The 23059-nt window shown below is 33.6% G+C and overlaps 1 protein-coding gene across 1 annotated transcript; it reads left to right on the top strand.

Annotated features, from left to right (window-relative positions):
* Positions 1-862: 862 nt before the first annotated feature.
* On the top strand, positions 863-22419 carry MS3_00010253 (uncharacterized protein). Its single transcript, XM_012941310.3, has 4 exons — positions 863-1760; positions 16238-17172; positions 18265-18479; positions 21216-22419. The coding sequence occupies exons 1-4, from the start codon at positions 897-899 to the stop codon at positions 21284-21286; spliced, it is 2085 nt and encodes a 694-aa protein (XP_012796764.2). The 5' UTR covers positions 863-896; the 3' UTR covers positions 21287-22419.
* Positions 22420-23059: the final 640 nt, after the last annotated feature.

Below are 23059 nucleotides of genomic sequence, written 5' to 3'. Positions count from 1 at the left end.
TCTTCCATTGTACAATGAAAAATCGTAAACTTTTCATAAACACACTTGTTGTATAAGTTATACAATTAATAAACATAATGAGATGCTTAAACAGAAAAAAAAATATTTTATTGAAAGATTTCAATGACAGTTATAGATAGTCCAAATCTTCAATCAAACTGCTAATGTATTTTCACAGATTGAACTCATGAGTCAGTTGAAGCTAGACCACTATTGAAAACCTGGAAGCACTGGATGGCCGTTTCGTCCTAGTATGGGACTCCTCAGCAGTGCGCATCCACGACCCCGCACCACCCGAGGCTCGAACCCACGACCTACTGGCTTCACGCGCAAGCACTTAACCATTAGACCACTGAGCCGGCATCCATGAGTTCATCTGTGAAAATTTCTAAAAAAATCTCCACAAAACACATTCTGATAATGCTAATGTATTATTGTTTTATAGAATTATTTCTTTGAATAAATTCTTATAATGGTTTTTTTTTTGCTTGTCGGTTTATTGATTGACATCTTCCATATCTATGAAAGATGTCAATTACTTAGCAACTAAAAGAATGTTTGATTAATTAATAAAATTTTCATTGAATCACATTTTAAAATAATGAAATGAATTACTAAAAATAGTAATGAATAATAATCAGTCTTTCATTCCATTAAAAATTAACCAATCAAAATTGAGTTTGCTTAAAATAAAATGATTGGTTAGAAAATTATTTTTTTTTTTTTAATTTTTTTATCAGTCGGCATAATAGTTGGATGTTGCTCAGTTGGTTGAAAATATGACTAGTCATTTTTAGTAGTATATTTATATTTATATATATAACTAACTATTAAGAATACACATATGTAAATATCTTCTTCTTCTTCTTCTTCAATATTCTTTCTTCCTATTGACAATGTTACTATCATTTATACATTTGTCTATATTATCATTATTCAATATGATATTTATGATTATTACAACTAATGTGATGTTGAATCCTTTAAAACCTATAAAAATAACATTAAATCATGGTGGATCAATTATTGGAAAAGAAGAAATTGTACAGATTGATGGAAAAGAAATTCAAGTCAATAGTTTCTTAGGTATACCTTATGCATCAAAACCAATCGGTAAATTACGTTTTGCTCCACCAATAAAACATCCCGGTTGGAAAGGTTTATATAATGCAACTAAATTATCAGCAACATGTTGGCAATATATATTTGTAGGATTTGATGCTGTTAATGTTGCTGGTAAAATGTGGATTAACAATACTGAAATGAGTGAAGATTGTTTATATCTTAATGTATGGACTCCAAAACCTAGTGGCAAAAATTCACGGTTTCCAGTTATGGTATGGATATATGGCGGTGGGTTTACTTCAGGCAGTGCTAATCTACAAGTATATAATGGAGCTATACTTTCAGCTACACAAAATGTAATTATTGTTTCTATGCAATATCGTGTCGGTGCATTTGGTTTCTTACGATTAAAGCCTAATACTACCGATCAAACGCAAACTAGTGCTCTAGGTAATCAGGGCTTATTAGATCAATTAATGGCATTAAAGTGGGTAAAAGAGAATATAGAACAATTTCATGGTGACCCAGATCAAGTGACAATATTTGGTGAATCTGCCGGAGCAGTCAGTGTATCAATTCTATGGATGTCACCAATTGCTCAACCATATTTTCGTAGAGCGATATTACAATCAGGTAGTCTATATGCTAGATGGGGTTTAGACACTGCAGATGAAGCACACGAGAAAGCAGATATAGTAAGTTAATATCTTGCAAAATGAAATAAATTTTAGATTTGTTTATTTATTATTCGGAATTATAATTGAGTGTTGATTAAATAACTTTTCATTATATCTTGATTGTACATTCATTTTCATAAACCTTAACTGATCAATCTTTTATTAGCATATGTGCATTCTGTGCGTATTACCTCGATATTATATTAATTCAAAAGTATTCTAAGTAACGTAAGATAGTGACTACAAGTGGAATCCAGTTTGATGCGCGTTTCGTCCTATATTGAACTCGTCAGCTGTTGATATTCACTCTGTGACTAAACATCAATGAAAAGATTTACATTAACAATACCAAGTGAATTTAAACTTCAATCTATTGCACAAGCAAGTGGCTATCAGGACTCAGTAGTTAAGTGAATAGAGCGATAGCATTTAAAGCAAACGGCACTGGGTTGAAGTCCCAAAGTGGACATGAAGTCTGAGATGTAGGCACATCCAGTCAATGAGTCTCAAATAGGACTAAACACTCATTCTTGATTCCACTGCTAGCTACTAGCTATCGTTGATGTAATGTTCACAAAGTTTATATATTTAGTAATCTATTATAAATGATCATACAACACAAATTTTAATGAAATCTATTGCGTCATACGTTTCGAATATAGAAACTTAATTGGTCTTATTATCTCCTTCTACTAAACTTGGTTTCAACAGCATTAAGTTTTAATCAAAGTGTTACTTAAGATCAAGTCTATAAACGTGTACTGGGTAAATGACTTGGAAAGTCGATTGCAAATGACTGTAGTGTTTAAAACAATTCAAATAACGAAGAAAAAACACTTCAAAACCCATACAAATACTAATATATAAAGTCTGTCTAAATCGAGCCAGATGGAATTAAGTTTCAACAAACTCATTAATAGTTAAAAGTTTATTACCTTAACTACTAAACTTTTATCATTGAGGATTAGGGAGAATAAGACAAAATAGCATGTGATGAGAGAGTGAATACATGAAGTGATAATGAAATGGAGAATTAAAATATACTTAATGGTTGAATTTATGATTCACTTGAAGCTAGACCACCAGGAAAAACTTGAAAGCACTGGACGGCCGTTTCGTCCTGGTATGGGACACCTTAGCAATGCACATCCACGATTCCATCTCTTGAGATTCGAATTCAGGATCTTTCAGTCTCGCTCGTGAACACTCAACCTCTAGACCACTGAGCTTGCAGGCATCTAACGGTGTCTAACTTCTAATTATAATAAAAATGAAGTTTATATACTTTTGGAGTTGAGTTGAAATTAAATTCTATATGACCTAGTACATTCCACTATCTTACTAATTTCAATATGTATGGTGAGAATTTCTTTAAACAATTCCACTATAATCAGTCTAGACGTTTGATCAACATACTTTAACGTAGATAAACATTAAATAAATTCAAAATAGTCCTGATCCATCCATAAACTGCATCTCTGTGCTAATGTGGTGTGGCAACTCGAACTGATGTACGTACGTACGAAGTTCTACGTTGTTACTGACTGACTGACTGACATAAACTCTTTCTTATTATGGTTCGATTCATGTTATTTAGTATAGAACCATATATATTCAATGTTAACATACGTTGTCTATGTGTACATTGAATGGTACTACACGACTGTCCGAATTGGTGTACGCCAATAGGATTGAGAAGATGAAACTTTAAAATAAAACAAAAAACAATCATAAATTACTTTTACCTTTTGTACAATACAATGTCAGTAGGATCTTGTCCAACCATCTTACATACTTTACATTCTATATAGTTGATCATTACAAATTTATATAAAACTAAGATAATACAATTTGTAGTATACAATAAATTCATTGTGTTTCTTTCTTAAACTTTACTTATCAATCATTTTTATGTTTAGAAACAAGACTAATATTCTTGTTGGCTTTACATCCTATGCTCTTGTAAATCGTAGTAGGGGTTATATTAACTTTGAATGAAAGCAATGAAATATGATAGATTTGTCATATTCTGCAAACACTAACCCCCTTTTGTTGTATACAGATTCTGTTTTATATGTACAAGGCTTATCAAATATATAGATGAATTGTAGTGATATACTATAATATTCTTGCATTGCATTCTCCTGTGAACATACGAATAAACATTGTGTCCATAATACAGTGATATGATGTGACCTACTTCAGTTTGACCACCTGAGCAGTATCTCAGGCCTCACACAAATCGAGTGATTTATGGAGTGTATATCTAGTTGATACCTATTTGTATCAATGTTTATGTGGTTAAATAAATAAATAAATAAGTTATTCAGTGAACATTAACCAATTAACTTAACATAGTTCAGAATGATATCTGAAATCAAAGTGTAATATTTGATAATGTCCAAATGAACATGGAAGGTGTTCTTGATAAGTCATGCTTGAAAATATTCAATAACGAATATTCTATAGTTCATGATTTCCAGTGGTTCGTTTGTTGATAACGTTTAGTGATACAGCTATTGACAAGTTGTGCAGAACATTCAGTTGATAATCATTGTTAATATGTGTATATCGTTAGCATGACATAAGCATACATCATTCCAATGCTAGTCGTGATTTATTGGAGCTTCATAATAGGTGTATGATGTTAATATAATGATATTTATTCATTTATTATCCTTTTTTGAAAACAAACATTCGTACAAAGCGGCACCAAAATATATTTGTGCCATACACAGTTGTTATCATTCATGTTGTGTAATGGGATAATGCACGGATGCTCAAACAGAAACAAGCGTTTTTCTTAGGGAGCTACTTCCTTTGTTTTTGAACTAGATATCTGATCTATAAAACAGTGAGGTTACGATTGATAATGCAGTCCCATAATAACCAGTGACAAACAATAGCTTAATTCGCAATTTGTCTCCTTAAAATCCTGAAAGCCATGTGCACCACTGATTTGGGATAAGTGTTCTTCAACTTCTCTAGTTAGATCTTTCCGTATCCACTAACCCGGTTTAAACGCTGGACATTCGCTTTTCGTCGTCTCAATTTTGTAAACAATACCCCTCCCTCAAAATGGCAGTGAGTAGGATTTTTCTGATAGTGACTGTCTACACGTGGCCACGTGGGAGCATCTACAGAAGAAGAGTTGACTCTTCTCATCCTCGGCCGTACCAGGATATTTGGGGGCAAATTTATATGTATAATTAGATATACAAGATATTCTGATATTACTGATAATGTAACTATCGAACTTAACAATGAAATGTTCATAAACATTTAGTCAAAGTTACATAATATTGACACTGTTATTTTAAACTAGAAATCTCATTTGTTCAATATACATATATTCCATATTTACTTGAATTTTTAACAATCGATACTTTTGACCAAGAAACCGCTAAACAAAATGATCTGTCACAATCAACATGAGTTATTAAATGTCATGTTATTTAGACTTTAGTTCACACAAAGTTTACAACAGGATTACTTTATGCGAAAATTTTGACGTTCCAGAGTGTTGTGTTTACTTTTAGAAGCGACTAAACATCAATATTTCTGTTTTATGGTTTCTATGATTGATCTTATTAAATGACCACTGAAAGTATCATTGTATAGTCAGTCAGTCAACTACAACGTAGGATCAGGTACATATGTACATCGGTTCAAGTTTTCATACCTCATCAGCACAACAAGATGAACACCAGAATCACAGAACTAGTTAATTTAATGGCGCTAATATATATAAGAATGATTGGACATAGTACAAGAAGAAAAAATGATATAGTACAGTAAAAGTAATAATAAATGTCATATGCTACATTTACTAAAGAGAGTTGTAGTGGCTACCCGAATATCGTCCAGTAATGATTAGTGATTGTTAATTATTTGATGCATTTCAATCGTAAGTTACTTCTCCATCCACGTCACGATTTCAAACTATGGGATATTGTGAGACAGGTAGACTAATGTATAAGAAGTGGTTTTTGTGGATATTATAGTAATTTCAATAGTTGAGATCATGAGTCAATTGAACCAAGACTACCATGAAAAATCTGGAAGTACTGAGCGATAAGTCCTGGGTTTGAATCTCACGAGTTAGGATCATGCATGCGCACTGCTGAGAAGTTTCACACTAGGACGAAACGGTCATCCAGTGCTTCCAGGTTTTCCATAGTGGTCTAGTTTCAGTTGTTAACTTACAATGAAATATGACCATTTCATTTATGAATGTTTTTACAATTTACTTGACCCATAACAAAAATTGCTGTACGTATAATTTCATTCATTAAAATATCTTTTGAAATCTGACATCGATCATGGTTGACGAGTTCATCAGATTTCGGCGAATTCATTTTCTGGAACGAGAGTCGATAAAGCATTCACCACCTAGTAAAGTTTGCATTAGTCAACCATAAGTGGAACATCATTACGATTACGAATATTTTAACTAGACAAAGTCATTTTTCAAGAGTGAATTTCTAAGTCTCTGAACAATATATTATTTACGATTGTTTGAATAATGTTTTTGTGTCCTAGTTGACCAACTCACCTTTTAACTGAGTTAAACGATGAAATTGACGAAGAACAGTTGAATAATTCAGTTAAACTGTCTAGTAGCAATAGCATAATGAATGGGAACGCAGTTATCTATCTTTCTAATTTTATTCGTTGAATTTACGATTCAATTGAAGCTAGACCACCATGGAAAACCTGAAACCACTTCTCAGCAGTGTGCACTGACGATTCCACCTCGTGAGATTCGAACCCAGCACCTATCGGATTCGCGCGGAAGCGCTCAACCTGTAGACCACTGAGCCGGTCAGCATCCAACGGTGTTAATGTCTAACTTCAACTAATCCACGAAATTATGCCACCACCCACCATTGTGATTAGTAAGTTACTATCTCACAACAGACCCATACTAGAATAAAACGTCCATCTAGTGCTTCCAGGTTTTCCATAGAGGTCTAGCTTCAACTGACTCATGAACTCAACTATTAGAATTACTATAATATCCACAAAACCCTTATCTGGAAATAAATATTTTACTAGACTGTGTGGAATAGTTTATTTCAAACAGTATAAGATTTAAAGAGAAATATTATTGATAAATATGTAGATGATCATACTAAATCTCATTCTTTCACAAAATGATCTATGAATTTACAACTTCGATAAGATGAAGGAATCATCAATCCTGACATAAACATAGAATTCACACAATATCGGGATCCTTTTGAAGAACTTCTAAGAAATATTCGATCTAGATTTCAGTTTTCTATTCTGATTTCTTCATTTCGTTGCTAATTGTGACAAAAAATCTTGAGTGTAATTATTTCCTACACTTACTCTTTGATTGTACACTTAAGAAAATAGTATGGTAAACCATATCTAAGTATGAACGTGTACAACAAAATGATTAGTGAACTTATTGAATGATATTGTATGCATAGATATGAATCACTACTTGATATTAACAAGCGACTAATCTGTAGGGTAATGATTTAGAACTGAATTGTTAATCTACACATTAGAAGTTCATAATCCTATTTCATACACTTGCATTTACACGATTGAATTACACTATGAATACTCACAACAACAACAAAAAAAAACAGTATGGTTCAAAGCGGTGCTCATCAATGTGAACTTCAATCGATAGGTTACCTTTTAATCGATCTAATTAACAAGTGCTATGATTAACATATTTCAATTCAAAGTTGACATTTCTTTGACCTTTCATGGTACAATACAGAAATGCATTAGAAAAAATCATACATATCAAGTGAATGTCTAAATGATACATATAAATAGGATGAATCTATATTACACTCTGTATTGTAGCAATATGAGAACTGACTGAAAACTCATTGTCAATTTTGATGGAGTTTTGTTCTCTGAGCTGGATGGTTTGGTCGTGGAGCTTTCATCGTTCTTCTGAACGACATCATCAGCACAAACTCCACCATCTCAAAGTCATTGTCAATGTTTATCTAAAAGATCATTGTGAAGATTTTATTGTTTTACATTCTACCTTAAGAATTTCCTTATCTATTCAATTAATAGTTAAAGAGTTGAAGCAACTACCATTACTACACTATTCAAATAAACTAAAACAACAAATGGAGTGATTTGATATACATTGGTCTCAATAGATATGAGAAGAGATAGTTGTTGATTGTTGGAGCATTTCACATTCAACGAATTATAGCTGGTTTGAATTCAGCCTCATTTGTTATGACGTAGTGCAGATAGGGATGTGTTATCATCAGCCTTTATAAGAAAAGCATATCATGACTAAATGCTGGGTAACCCTTTTAACGGAGAACTTTTTCGCTCTCCATCTCTCTCTCTCTCACACACACACGCACATTTACATCCAGATTACTGTACGTAAAATAAAGGTTAACCGTAGGAATTGTTTACAAAATGACTGATGTATGTTATTTTATTACTATTTATTTGAACATATAAATATTGGTACAAAGGGGCAGTGATTACATCTGCACCACACAAGTCACTTGATTTGTGTGTGTGCATTGTGATACTATCCAGGTGCCCAGACCGAAACAGGTGGTTTTCTGAAAGGGGTCAGACTCAGATCTTTCAACCTAAAGGTCCAGTTCACAAGCCATGGGAGAACGTAAGGAGATACAGTCCCATGGTAGCCGGTGACCAACAGTAGGTTCTTACGACATTTGTTGCTTCAGGATACTGGAGCTCATGTACACCATAGGTTTTCCAACTCCACCAGGTGGACAGTCCACATTCATCAACCCTATCAAAGCACCGGATATTCGGTTTCGTTCTCTCAATTTTGTAAACTACACCCCCACTGCATGAAGGCAGTGAGTAGGACTTCCCTGACAGTGATTGTATACGCATGATCATGTGAGAGTGTTTCAAGGGGAAGAGCTAATTCACCTCACCCTCAGCCTTACAACGGCATTTGGGTGCAATGCATTGAATTTAATCAATTTCCCATATAAAATAACATTGTATCTAATACTAATCATCAAATTAATCAACTTTCAATGATCCATTGAAATAAAATTTATTGATTTGCTAATCAGATATCGGTAATACATAAGAAAGATGACAAAATTATTACATTTTATATTACGCTAAGATACATTCATCAGATATCCATATACGGATGTATATTGGAAACTAGAAAATTTTAAGTTTTTATGTAAAATGACACGTTTATCAATATTCAATTTATCGATCTTCTAAAGAAGAAAAAATTACACTTTTATTGATTGATTCGATCACGTCTAAATGATTCAACAATCTACTATTTAGTTGTGAATATGCAATTTCTATGAAACAGTATCTCAATAAATGAAGGATATGTGTTTGTGTGTGCATGTGTGACAGTCATATTAAAATACCCCAATTTTATGTCAGATAAACTTCAAAAGATTAGTTGATGTTCGACATTAACATGATTGGATGTCCGACAGCTCAGTGGTCTACAGGTTAAGCGTCCTGGATTCGAATCCCTCGATCAGGTGCTCACTTCTAAGGAGTTCCATACTAGGACGAAAAGGCCATCCAGTGCTTCCAGGTTTTTCATGGTGGTTCAACATCAATCGGTTTATGATCTCAATCAAAATATAATTTTTTTTATATTTTATGTATTTGTCTGACAAACAACACATTGTGGTTTGTTTTACAAAGTGAAGGTATGGACAAATTAAGATGAAAATCCCACAATAAAACTGTAGTAATCTTATTTTATTAACTGAGCACTACTCATTTTATTCCTATCAATGTTTACTCATTATGTAATCACTTGTTTCTGGCCGTTTGAACTGTTGTCATAATCAATCTTGTAGAATGTTCTTTCACGATATTCAGTCTATCAGTCTATTTACACCGTTGCTATACTATACTAATGTGTCTTCAATATAACTTCTAACCAAAATCTCTCATTTAAGTATTATAAGCAAAGATGGATAGTGGCTAGCAGTGGAATCCAGGACGCACGTTTCGTCCTGTTTGGGACTCGTCAACTGGATGTACCTGCATCTCAGAGTTGATGTTCACTCTATGACTATCCATCTTTGTTTATAATGCTTGTAAAGTAAAGCAATATCGAGGCATACGCACAGTATGCACATATGCCAATAAGAGACTGATAAATTTCAGTCCTAAAACATCAGTAGGAAGATTCAAATAAAACAATACCAAGTGAATTTCTCATGTAAGTAGTTTAAATTCGTTATGTAATTCCCAGATTGTAAGCAGCTGACAAGAACCAGACGAAATAAAATGAATTCATGCTGTTCTGCTAGAATCTTTATTCTTGCTCTATCCATAATGTGGAGTAATATGAATCTGGATAGAATGGTTTAGTTTTAACAAATGGGTGATGGAGAAGATTTGTAACTCATGTGGATGATTTTGATGGAGTTTTGACGAAAATCATCCAGCTCAGAGATCAAAACCCCATTAACAAATAGGTGTCACAATTTATACACAAAACACACCGTACATTATAGTCACAGTGTATTCTAATAATTTTTTCAGGTTAGCGTTTTCCTCATGCCCAACCCTCCCTCTTTATCCAGGCTTGGAACCGGCAGCAGCCTCAAAGGGGCTCCAGGCGGAGTTCTATTCTAACAATTGATCATATCAATTGTATGTTAAAGAAACAATTGAGTATCTGCCATTTCCTGTTATATTAATTGATTTAGAATCTATCAATAAGACCTGAATGATTTGATCTAACGTTAGTCAGCAATTAAAGTTGCTAAATATCAAACTCTTACTCGTTAACTCCAATGTCTTGTTACTAAATAGGTTTTCCAACTGGATATATATATATATCCATTTTCCAACTTCGTTTATTTGATCAATTGCAATCAGTTGGTGAATTAGTGTTTAATTCATTCGGCTTTCAACCCGTCGGTCAAATTGGTTTAAGCAACTTGGTAGTGTCGTTGGGCTTGACATTAACTCTATAAAATAAGGCTGACCGCATGAAAACAGAAAGATGATTAACTCCAAATATTCTCCTTGAGTGAATAGTATTCGTTAAAATGATTATACAATTTGCTATGTATGTTATATCTGCATAGATACAGTTAAAATCGTTCACCCTAACAACTATGGTTAAACGCCATAGTGAGTGTAAAGTTATAATGATAATCAGAATGGGTTTTGTGGAGAGTTTTAGAAATTTCACAGGTTGAAATCATGAGTCAGTTGAAGCTAGACCACCATTGAAAACCTGAAAGCACTGGACGGCCGTTTCGTCCTGGTATGGGACTCCTCAGCAGTGCGCATCCACGATCCCGCACCACGCGGGGCTCGAACCCAGGACCTACAAAACAATTAAAGCAATTAGTCCCTTTGATAAATCTCGATAGTGTAATGAGAAGACAAAGATTATCAGAATTTTCTTACACATAGTTCCCTTTATTATCTTAAAGTGAGCAAGAATAAAGATTGATTCAGAGTAATAAATGAATTCATTTGATTTCGTTAGGTTCTCATCAGCTGTTTACAACCTAAATTATTTGAAATTCAACATTATTACAGATATTGACATGCTTAATACATAAGAGGGTGATTAATGGGTGAATAAATGTGTATCATGATGTAGCGAAGATTCCGATAGAGTTGATGAGGGGAAGTTCCAGAACATTCAGATAGTGATTAGAAGTCATGAAAATAGATGAATAGTAATAAAGGAAGATATGAATTGAAATCAGTCAGTTATGTACGATGTAATTAAGAAGAGTTTGTTGTAATGACGCAATAAATAATTAAATAGAGAAATAAATGAACTGTGTGATTAGGTCAATATATTTCGAACAACAATCTGATGACATATTTCTATCTGAAGAATAAAAAGGTCAACTAGACTAGAAATGGAGAGTAAGAGAAGAGAAGGATCATGTGAACACAATTTGAAACCTCATCACTTTGGATAATAATAATAATAAGCTAATATTATCAGGATAGATTTATGGGTGACAACAAAATGGGTTTGAATGCTTGTTTATGAACTTTAGTATACGCCATTTTGCACTTTTATACAAAACATTTAACAAACATATCGAAAGCATTACATATTACTGAGTTGTGATCATTTACCATTATCTATGATGTTCTTTTTAGGTACTTTCGAATATTAATTAGTTATATAGATACTTAGATTTCATGTGCAATGTGTAGTGGAAATATATATATGATTAGTATCACAAGGAGTTTTGTGGATATTATAGTAATTCTAATAGTTGAGATCATGAGTCATTTGGAGCTAGACCACCATGGAAAACCTGGAAGCGCTGGATGGTTGTTTCGTCCTAGTGTGTGACTCTTAAACAGTACACATCCACAATCCTGTTCGCGGGATTCGAACCTAGGACCTATCAGTCTTGCGCGCGAATGCTTAACCTGCAGAACACTGAGTCGGCCGGCATCCAACGGTGTTAATGTGCAACTTCAACCAATCCATGAAATTGAGCTACACATCCACCACTGCATTCAGGGAGTTACTATCACAACAGACCCGGTTGAACACCACTGATCACTGCTTCCCATTAGAACTCCAGGATATACCTCTTGAAGCCAGTCACTAGTGAACATAGGTTGACTCGTATCAGTAGGGGTAACATATTCTTCCTCTTTAACGTCTCACATCAACTCGGCGCCCAAGTGCTATGAAACTATTCGATCAAATTTAGACGAAATTTCTTAATTATGAAGTTCATTTCTTGAAATGTTGACACTTATTCATTAAAGCCGAGTTTAAAGAAATGAAGAATAAGAAGGTTAGCAGCTTTTAACAAGAATTTGAATGTGGGTCATTTACAATTTAACCATTCAGCTCAACAACTCTAATATATATACATTATTGTAAAGTCTCATACTCAAACAAAATGGTCGTCCAATGGTTCCAGGTTTTCAATGGTGGTATAGATTAGTTCGACTGGTGATTTGAATTATGAAAACGAAGAATCATCTAAAAAGCTTGAATAGTGTAACAATGAACTTTTAAATTTATTTCTTACGTATATGATAGTTCCGTTGTTGTTTTTCTTCACATTACCGACTTTCATTTCTAAGCGAAATACCTCCAATGAAGAATAGGCCGTCGATCAGCATTCTCTAACTCAGTCTGTCACATAATCTTCGTAAAATGAACTATTTCATGTTTATCAAGTTCATTCGAAGTCAATCTTGTAACAGATTCCTCTGTTGTAGTGATCGTAACAAATTTTCAGTCAATTAGCATTGATTAAAAAAACCATTAAATGTTTCATTACAGTATAAAGTTTTACTGATGAACTATTTTCCTACATACATACATTAAGCTGAAATTCTTTCAACAAACAAACACTCAATCAACCATATTGGTACTAAGAAACCACATCACTTAATTTATTCTAAATGATTCTACAATACAAAATCACACTGATTTTGTATATTTGCCATATTACTAATGTGTTTGCTACCTTTGTAATGCACAACAGAGAGAGAGTGTGTGTGTGTGTGTGTGGTACTTTCATTACAACTCCATTAATGAATGAACTTTAGTAAGTAACTCCTATCCTATAAATGTAAAGTGTTAGTTATTTATTATACGACACAGATTTTAGTTACAATCTAATAAGTAATTAAGTAATTCAGTAATGTAATACTGATGTATTTGTGATCATATAAACTAATTTCGATATACACATATATATATCCATTAATTTAGGGATCAATGAAGCTCCATGATCTGTAATATATTGTCTTAAAGTGTGTTACAGTTAAATGGAAACTTCAAAGTCACATTATGGAGTTCATAGATTTCTCTCATTATCAAATTGTGACATCGAACACTGGTTTCATCTTAGAAGGAATCATCAAACTCTGAAGATAGATTCTTATTATGTAAATATGAATTCCTAAAGTACTTAGCTTTGAATTATCGAATCACAAGTTGCAATCCCTTGATATTTGCTTGACTTTAGGGAACTTGGTAGTATTGCTACTCATCACGGAAACATGATGATTCAGAATCAAGTACATAAATTTGTACCAGATCATTGAATGAAGTATATTTCAAATGTAAGAGACCTAGTGATTTCTTTGAATAAAAAAAAGAATAAACACTTCAGCATTTCAATCATCATAACTACAACTGAACTATTCAGATGATAATGGAATATTCTTTTGCACACAATTCACTGGTTGATGATTAATCTGCGGTTGTTCAGTTTGTAACGTTGACAGAATATTATCAATCTTTAAAAGTAGTCAGTACATGAAGAGAAAAGTGGACAAAATCTTCATGAAAAAAAACTGATCATTTTAGTTACAGAAACTGTAGACAAAGTGGTGGTTTCGAAAAGACATTAGTTAGTTATTCTATCATATCAAATTAGACTGTAGATTTAATATCGGATAACATGGTTCCAATTGTTCATTGGAAAGCAAGACTGATTACAGTGTTTTGTGAAACTATGTAAAACTACCAAAACGTTTCTTCAAAATCATTAATATGAACGACAGTTATGCTGAACAAGATAAACTTTAATGGACTTACAGGTATTACATGGATTCTTTTATCATTTTAAGTAGTTGAAGTCACCATCAATCAAGGAAAACGCATAATGAATTGAGTGTGTATCAATGTAACATGAATTCATAAATCCCTTTTTAATTGATATCACGGATTGTATTTGGATCATTGTGGAATAAGAGGGAACACTAATCAGCTGTTTCATTTTAGCATAAAACTTATTAGCAGTGTAACCAATTCTCACTCACCTCACTAGTAATAGAATTCAATTCAAAGACGAAATAGCTGCCTAGTGCTTTCTGGTTCTCAGTGATTATTTAACCAAGGTCAGTGTGTGTGTTGTGTAAACTTCAAGTGCAAACAATCTATACAAACCCTTTATATTGAAGAGAATCAGTCCTTTATTAGAACACTGTTTCCTCAAAACCATCAATAATATTCATTAAAATGAACTTGGTTGTTTTGTGGTAATAACAACAACGTGTATGTATTGTAGATAGCAGATATAGTAATCTCATAAACATATAATATACATGAATGACTATGTTTGTATGGTAATACAGTGGTCTATTTGTTTCCTTTGAATTTGTAACTTTTCTTTGAGTAGTCTATACTACTAATCAGTAGTAGAGATAGAATATACGGTATGAACTATAATATGGGAAATTATTCATTATTTTACCTGGAATGAGGGAGAGTGGGGGGGGGTTGAGTTTGATATTTCCCATAGTTCTGATTGGCTTCGTGAAATGTATATAGAAATGGTTTGTGTAATAAAAAAAGATGTATAATTCAGTTTAAAAGTCGAGTTTGTGGTGGTCGGTATTCGATATAATCTTTAAACTTCGTATACAGTTCGTCTTGATAACCGTTCTATATAACGTCCCAACGGTATATTAATCAGAAGGCAAATACGAAGTGTTGATTATGTTTATTGCGAGACCACACACATATATCCAAATGTACAGATGCGTTAAACAAGCATAGAAGAGTTATGCCGAAAGGAAAGCAAGCGAGCGGGAGCCAGAGCAAGAGCGAGACGAGAGTGTGTGAGTGAGTATGAATAACATGGACATATATATACCATGTGAAATGAATGAGTAATCGAATCAAATAAGTGGTTAGTAGTAAGACTAGCAGAGTGAATAAATGCGTAGGCCGTAAGCAATATTGAAGCATACGTATTTCATACAAGCACAAAATAATAAGGGTACAATAAGTTGTTATAGTGCGGACGACTTTGTCCGTTAAATAAGTTAGCAAAAAGGCTTAACTGAGTTAAATGAGAATAAACCCATTTGCACGTGAGTCGCTATAAGTTCACATTTGATTGAATACTTGGTTTACAAAACATTGACAAATACAATCACAATCCGATTTAGGATAATAGGTCTTCAATTTTGACTCGAAGTTCACTCATTCACCCAATTAGCGAAACAGAGTTTTTGGTATTATAGCTGATGTTAGTTCGTGATGAAAACCGTAAATCTGATTCTTGACCCTAACCATCATCTCTGAATCGTAATCTTTATTCTTCAACCTACTTTATAACCTCAGTGAGGAGGTAGACACTCTCAAAGTCAATCTAGTGCCGCTCAAACTTCATCCACAAATTATTGTCTCACCACGATTAGTTCCTATGTGAAAAGATTTGATTTATTATTTACATTATGGTTTTCTCTATTGTATCAGTTAAATAATTAACATTAAAACGTGACCCTGGTTTAACTTCTTATCTGAACTATGAATTGACACCCTTTGTAACTTTCAACTTCTAAAAGTTGTCTTTTGAATAGTATTTCTTGTGTTTACAAATAGCTCGATGATGACACTATGACCATGATAAGGTCACAAAAATTCTTTTAACCTCGACCACATTGCTTCTATATTGTCGAGATATCAACGTGTACGATAAATTTTAAAAGCATCACAACCGTTTTTTTTTCTTTCCTTCCTGCTTCAGTTCACTCAGGAATGTGGCTGCCAATCGCCTTCTGTAGACCGTAAAGCTAGTTTGGAATGTCTTCGAAAGTTGGATCCATTAACACTTGTTAATCAACTGGATAGCATAAATGTAGCTATTGGTAAACGTCGTTATGATACTGTTAAAAAATATCTACGACCCAAAAATCATCAACGTGAACCATTCCTATTAAGTCAGTCTACAAGTACTCGATTGTATTTCGATGTTCCATTGCAACCAGTTATTGATGGTCATCTTATGCCGAAACATCCTGATCAAATTTTTCATGACAAAAATGCATTAAAAGATAAACCAGAATTATTGATTGGTGTTAACACCAACGAGGCAATGTTTTTCCTCCTCCCAGGTATTTCAATAAAAGATACGCAATTCCTATTCCCAAATGGTTCAGTTATTATGCCTGACACTATAGGATTGGCTGGTAAGAAACAACCATTTAAACAAGGAGAAGAAATAGCCGATTTCTATTGGATCACAGCCACACAGATAATAGAAGAATCTCATATGAGACCTGGTCTAGCAAAATTACCATCATATTATTATAATTTACCACTCATTTCCAGTCCAAAACAAGGTTACTATGATCCGGATACCATACACATCAAAGATGAAGAACTTCTCAGACGATTAGATAAATTTGCCGGTGATTTAGACTTTGCTTGTCCAACTTTAAATTTTGCTGAACAAGTTGCTAGATTACCAGATGCTAAAGTATTCCTATATCATTTTAATAAACGTACTGAATCACTTCCTATGCCTACATGGACAGGTGTTATGCATGGCTATGAAATTGAATATATTTTTGGTATACCACATGATCCAGAATTTTCAAAACAATTTTATAGTTTTACAGATCCTGAAAAGAAATTCAGTTCCAGAATGATGGAAATGTGGACTAATTTTGCTAAAACTGGGTAAGCCAACTATGATGTATCACGTAGTTGTAGTGTGCTTAGTTCATTATCAATGATCAGCCTACTGTCTTCCTATACAACACTAAGCATACAAATAATTCCAGACTCTAAAATTGTTTCCTGTCGAATAATTTACGCGAGAGATTTACTTTTGAATGTTGCCGATATATTAATGTTTCACAGTAATGCATTTTATATTATTGTCAATGATTTAATATCTCATTCAAGTTACTCATAAAATAACAATGCAAATGATGATCCTAGGAATCGTTTTCTTGACCAGGAGTCATGGATACCAATTCATGCTGTCTTAATCACTTCGACAGTCTGTAAATATAGATGAAAAGTTGTAAATATGGTTGTTCTACAAGAAGAGATTCCAATCCAGTTTAACTTGTCACGTTATTTTGTAGGGTGAAGTGTATATGTTGACAGTTCACTCTGGTTTATGAGCGTTTCAAACACTGACTGGACAATATGGCATCACTCATGTGCTAACTGCAGTTGTTTGCTGAGACGAAAATACAATGTCTAGAGATTTGGTTTGTTCACCATATGTGCATATCCTAAGATTTTTCATGAATCTAGACTTCTATCACAATTCTGAGAAGTATATATACAGTCAACAAATATTTTATACATGATACCTATCGTCCGTCTGTAGCACTTCTAGGGATACTGCCGATCCCAAGTCCGGGTAAAGAAAGAGTGTTTAGCGTGTGGTCATCAACCTCATCCGGTAAAAAACAGCCTCGCTAAAAACCCCAACCAGAATAAACAAATCAAACCATTAAACCTCTTTACCCTGAGTTTAAGGATTTTCTATCAGAACAATTATGACATCTCGTAATCAAAGCCGAGATCTCCACAGCCACGAGGCTGATGTCTCTTCTAACTACCACGACAAAATAGCATAACATAAAATCGTATGCATCTTCAAGAATTTTGGTGGTAATCTTGTAAAATTAAGGCATGATGAACACATTTTTAAAAACAAAGTGATATTATTTTACTCTGTAATCTTGTTTTTAACTTCATTAATTGTTTACGCATATCTGAAATTCTTTTGTTTGACTTTGTTTTCGTTTTTAGACATCCATCTAAAAGTGATGATGGTCACGTGTCTATACCAGAATGGCCTTTGTTTCGTCGTACTGATGGATTTATATCAAGCGACCCTGATCATTTGATTCTAGAAAATGAGACTAAACTCGGCAGTGGATTACACCGTGATCGTTGTGCGTTTTGGTTACATGAAATGAAAGACATGACAGATATATTAAACGATACATGTGAATGTTCTAGTGGTGAGTTATGTTTTATAGTCTTTCTCTGTAAAGTACAGCGTTCCGCTGATGGCCAGAGATAATCTGACGTTTGGAATGAAGAGTAGTGAATTTGAGTTGCAATAGATGCATCAACACTCGCTGAAATGCACGTTGTTGGAGAGGTCACTTTCTGGTTTAAACTCGATTATCATTTATTGGGTTAAGCAGTCCTAACACTGTTTCAGCATTTTTATTTCTTTTTGCTAGCTCTGGAAGCACAGTTTCTAGATGTGTACTTGATTGCTGGATTACTTTGAAACTTCAATTTTTAGTCCTTCAATGAATAATTGAAACTTGATTATTTTCACCATGGGGTTACAAATAGATCAATATACTTTCTTTTTAAATACATTCCTCATTATTAAATTATAATACTGATGAAAACTTTCTTCTAACATCTTATTTGAATGAGACGTTTCAAGCATGGTGAAATCAGTCCACGTCCTGTCTAACAAAATATAAATTATTTCCACTATTAACGAAGATGGATAGTAGCTGACAGTGGAAAACAGGACTCACGCTTCGTCCAATTTGGGACTCGTCAGCTGGATGCACCTGCACCTCGGAGTTGATGTTCACTCTGAGACTCGAATCCAGTACCGTTCGCTTCAAACGTCATCGAGGCAATACGCACAGTATGTGCATATGCCTACAAGAGACTTATCAATTGCAGTGCAAAACATCAATGGGGGAGATTCAAGTAAACAATACTAATTGGATTTAAACTTCACCTCATTGTACAAGCAACTGGATATCTGGACTCAGTAGCTAGGTGTATAACCTCATGTGTTTGAAGCGAACGGTACTTAGTTCGACTTCCAGAGTGAACATCAATTCTGAGATGTAGGTACAGCCAATTTACGAGTCCCAAATAGGACGAAACGCACATCAAACTTGATTCCATGGCTAGGCACTATCCATTTTTGCTTAGAAATGAAAACATACTTCAAAATATTTTATTCCAATACAGAAAACAAATCAATTGTTTAATGATGGTGTATCACAGGAATGTGCTCAAAGTAATCACGATAAATTTGTCACCAGTTCTTGAACAGCCTGTGTAAAAGGACAGTTTTATTAAAATGATAGCAACAACACGTTTACTCCGTGGTAACAAAAAGCATATTCTAATGATTATTTTGGAAGTCTCAAGTAGTATGCAAATATATTTCTAATGACTCTAATGAACTAAGATAACAAATCTAGTTCCGAGTGAAATTGAATAAATAATTGGGATACTTTGTAATAATTGAGGAATATTCTAGAGGTTAAACGTTCGCATGTGAGACTGACAGGTCCTGGGTTCGAATCTCGAGAGGTGCGATCTTGGTTGCGCACTGTTGAGGAGTCCCACAATAGAACGTATATATATGTTAAACTCTTCAGGTCGTAAACATTAGTTTTGACATCTTTATTATGCAATTGAAAGTTTAATGGGTCGTGTTTTCATGATGCTAATGAAGCCTATCTACATTAACATTCCTATGATGTAAGGATAATGCTTCTGAGAAACATAAATATTCCCTGGAAATGTGTACTTGGTGTTATGAACTAGTATAGAAATATAATTTACCGTAAATCAACTACTTAAAGTTGGAACATAGCTCGAGTCATTTAGATCGATGTCTGCATTGTAACCTGACAAATAGAATTCGATCAGTGTTAAGGGATTAAACAAACATGACATTGTTATTAGAATGGGAGGTTTGTGGAGATTGTACAAATTTTTAGTAATTGAATGCTAGACCGCTACTGAATGGCTGGAAACACTGTACAACCGTTTCGTTCTAGTATAGGACTGCTCAGCAGTGCGCATTCATGATCCCGCGTATGGGACTTGAACCCACAATCTTCGGTCTCGTACACGAACGCTTAACCTTAAGTTACACATTAAAATTGCTGGATGCCGATTCAGTAGTCTACAAGTTGTCATTTCTAACGTTTCATTTAGTACTTTTCATTTTCATTTCTCGTATTCAGATTTCCACTTGAAGGCGAATTTTCTTTTTTTTTTAATTTTCATCTTATTCATTTTCTCCATCTGTCCCTGTTTTTGTATGTTGATATAAGTTATACTGACATTGATCCCAAGTTCTATATCGACAATAATGACTAAATGATAATAAACATCTTCACTATTAACAAACATTTACAATCTGAGTATTTTTTAACTTTGAAGAAAGTACACATTTATGACTGAAACAGTAAAATACATCCGCTCAGTATAGATACACACTACCAATGTAGTATAGGCTGCCGACCAGCATTCTCCAACCCACTCTGTCCTGGGCCTTCCTTTCCAGTCCTATCCAACTTTTGTTCATTTTTCTCATGTCTGTCTCCATTTCTCGACGTACACATATAGATAACATGTGATTTTCAGATGATGAAGAAGATTTATACTTCAGATGAATGATTTTGATAGAGTTTTGTTCTCTGAACTGGATGGTTTGATCGTAGAGTTTTCATCGTCCTTCATACTACATATGAAGAAATTCAAACACTTCACTTCTACCTGAAGTTTGTACTGATGATATCGTTCAGAAAAATATTGAAATCTCCACGATCAAACTATCCAGCTCAGAGAACAAAACTCCATCAAAAGAATAGACAACAACAACAACGACAACAATTTGTCATGTAAATACAACGTATCATTTAATGCTCATTTTCCATGAATAAACTTTTTCTTTCTCTTTTTGTTTTGTTTTCAAGGAATAAAACCAACTGGAAGTTATCGATTCATCATTGGATTATGGTTACTTCTTTTCATTGGATATTTATAGAGTAGTTTTTATATTGATGAAAATGTTTCTTTTTTTTCTTTTTCTTGTTGTTCTTCTCGTTGTTCGTGTTGTTGTTGTTGACGTTGTTGTGGGAGACAGTTTGCAACGACAATGAACAGAAGAGATTGTTTTAAATCTATTCAAATTAGTGGAATTAAAATTGAATTGGTGATAGTTGGGCAACTTCTTCTTTTTCATCTTCTTCCTCTTCTTCTTCTTCTTCTTCTTCTTCTTTTACCGAATTTGACATATATATTCATAGATGAATAGATAGATAGATAGATCTCCTCTTTCATCGTAATTCAAATAAGCATCTCAGTTTATTCAATAGAGTTTTGTTGGTTGGTTGGTTAGTTCTACACTTTCACTATAACGGAGTTCATTGTATACACGTTCATATTACATCTAGTGTATTGTTTACATTTCTCATGATCAATATTGTAAAGTTAATTCATAAAAATGTTCCATTGTTCCATAGATATTTACCTCTGTTAATTTCTCTGTTGTTGTTTTTTTTGTTTGTTTGCATAAATCTATACTTTGTATAAAAACAAACAAACAAACAATCGATAAAACTCATACTTATTTACTTACTTATATATCTGTTACCTTTTGTGGGGGGGGGGAGAGTACAGTTTGCCCAGCAACTCAACACATCATATACATTTCATATATTGTGTAGTAACTAGTTCAATTTTTTATAAAAATGATTTCACAGATTTAGAATGTAAAAAACAAATCAGTATTATTTTAATGTTTTTTCCCCCTTTCAAATTACCATTAACCGACTAAATTGATTTTATATTTAAATATTGTAGACTTTTTAACATAAAGTTAAAGCTTATTCAGTGTTTGGTTCTCCTGTGATGCAGGATTCAGCTATACTGTTTGAGTTGTCATGTGAAAGTCTGTATGATGCCTGGTTCTTTTGAAAACCAATGTAAAATTACCCTGACCCATAAGGGTATATTATATAACTAGACATTTGAACTAATTTGTTGTGTATTTTTTTGTGTGTGCTCAGTTTTGTTGTTTTGTTGCTTGTTTTATTCACTACTAATAACTAACTACTAACACATGGTAACAATGAATATTGTTCATTCTATTCTTGTTTAATGAAATAAAATAAGAAGTTTATTAATTAATTCACTTATTGTTTGTTTGTTTTTTCTTTATAAGAAGGATCTTTAGTGATATGAGATACATTAATATGTATGTTCTTGGTGGAGTTTTGTTCTCTGAGCTGGATGGTCGTGGAGCTTTCATCGTTCTTCTGAACGACATCATCAGCACAAACTTCTATCTATCTGAAGTTTGCGCTGATGATGTCGTTCAGAAGAACGATGAAAGCTCCACGACCAAACCATCCAGCTCAGAGAACAAAACTCCATCAAAATCATCCACCTGAGCTATAAATCTTCTCCACCATCTCAATATGTATGTTCATCTATACACTAATAGTTAATTCACTTGGTATTGTTTGCTTGTATCTTCTCAGTAGTTAAGTGGATAATCCGATGGGGTTCGTAACGTATGGTATTAGGTTCGAATCTTGGTACGGCCCTGATACGTCAGAGGGTAGGAAGAGTCATCTTTCCCACATAGAATACTCTCACATTGCCACGTGCCTACAACCACTATCAGGGAAGTCTTACTCACTACCTTCTCGCGGCAATACTGTTGTTTACGAAATTGAGAGTACGAAAAGTGAATATACGCTGGTTGACACGGAAAGTTCAACTAAGGGAGTTGGAAAATCCTGATTCTAAACAA

This window comes from Schistosoma haematobium, chromosome 1 (genome assembly GCF_000699445.3).
Source record: "Schistosoma haematobium chromosome 1, whole genome shotgun sequence".
Classification (NCBI taxonomy): domain Eukaryota; kingdom Metazoa; phylum Platyhelminthes; class Trematoda; order Strigeidida; family Schistosomatidae; genus Schistosoma; species Schistosoma haematobium.
Note: the sequence above shows the minus strand (reverse complement) of the source record. Positions and strands in the feature narration are given on the sequence as shown.

Bases quoted from the DNA above. Each gene is read 5' to 3' on its own strand.
- MS3_00010253 (XM_012941310.3), top strand. From the start codon at position 897: ATGTTACTATCATTTATACATTTGTCTATATTATCATTATTCAATATG. The intron at 17,173-18,264 runs GTAAGCCAACTA...TTTCGTTTTTAG, and splicing joins ACTAATTTTGCTAAAACTGG to ACATCCATCTAAAAGTGATG. The intron at 18,480-21,215 runs GTGAGTTATGTT...TTTGTTTTCAAG, and splicing joins TACATGTGAATGTTCTAGTG to GAATAAAACCAACTGGAAGT.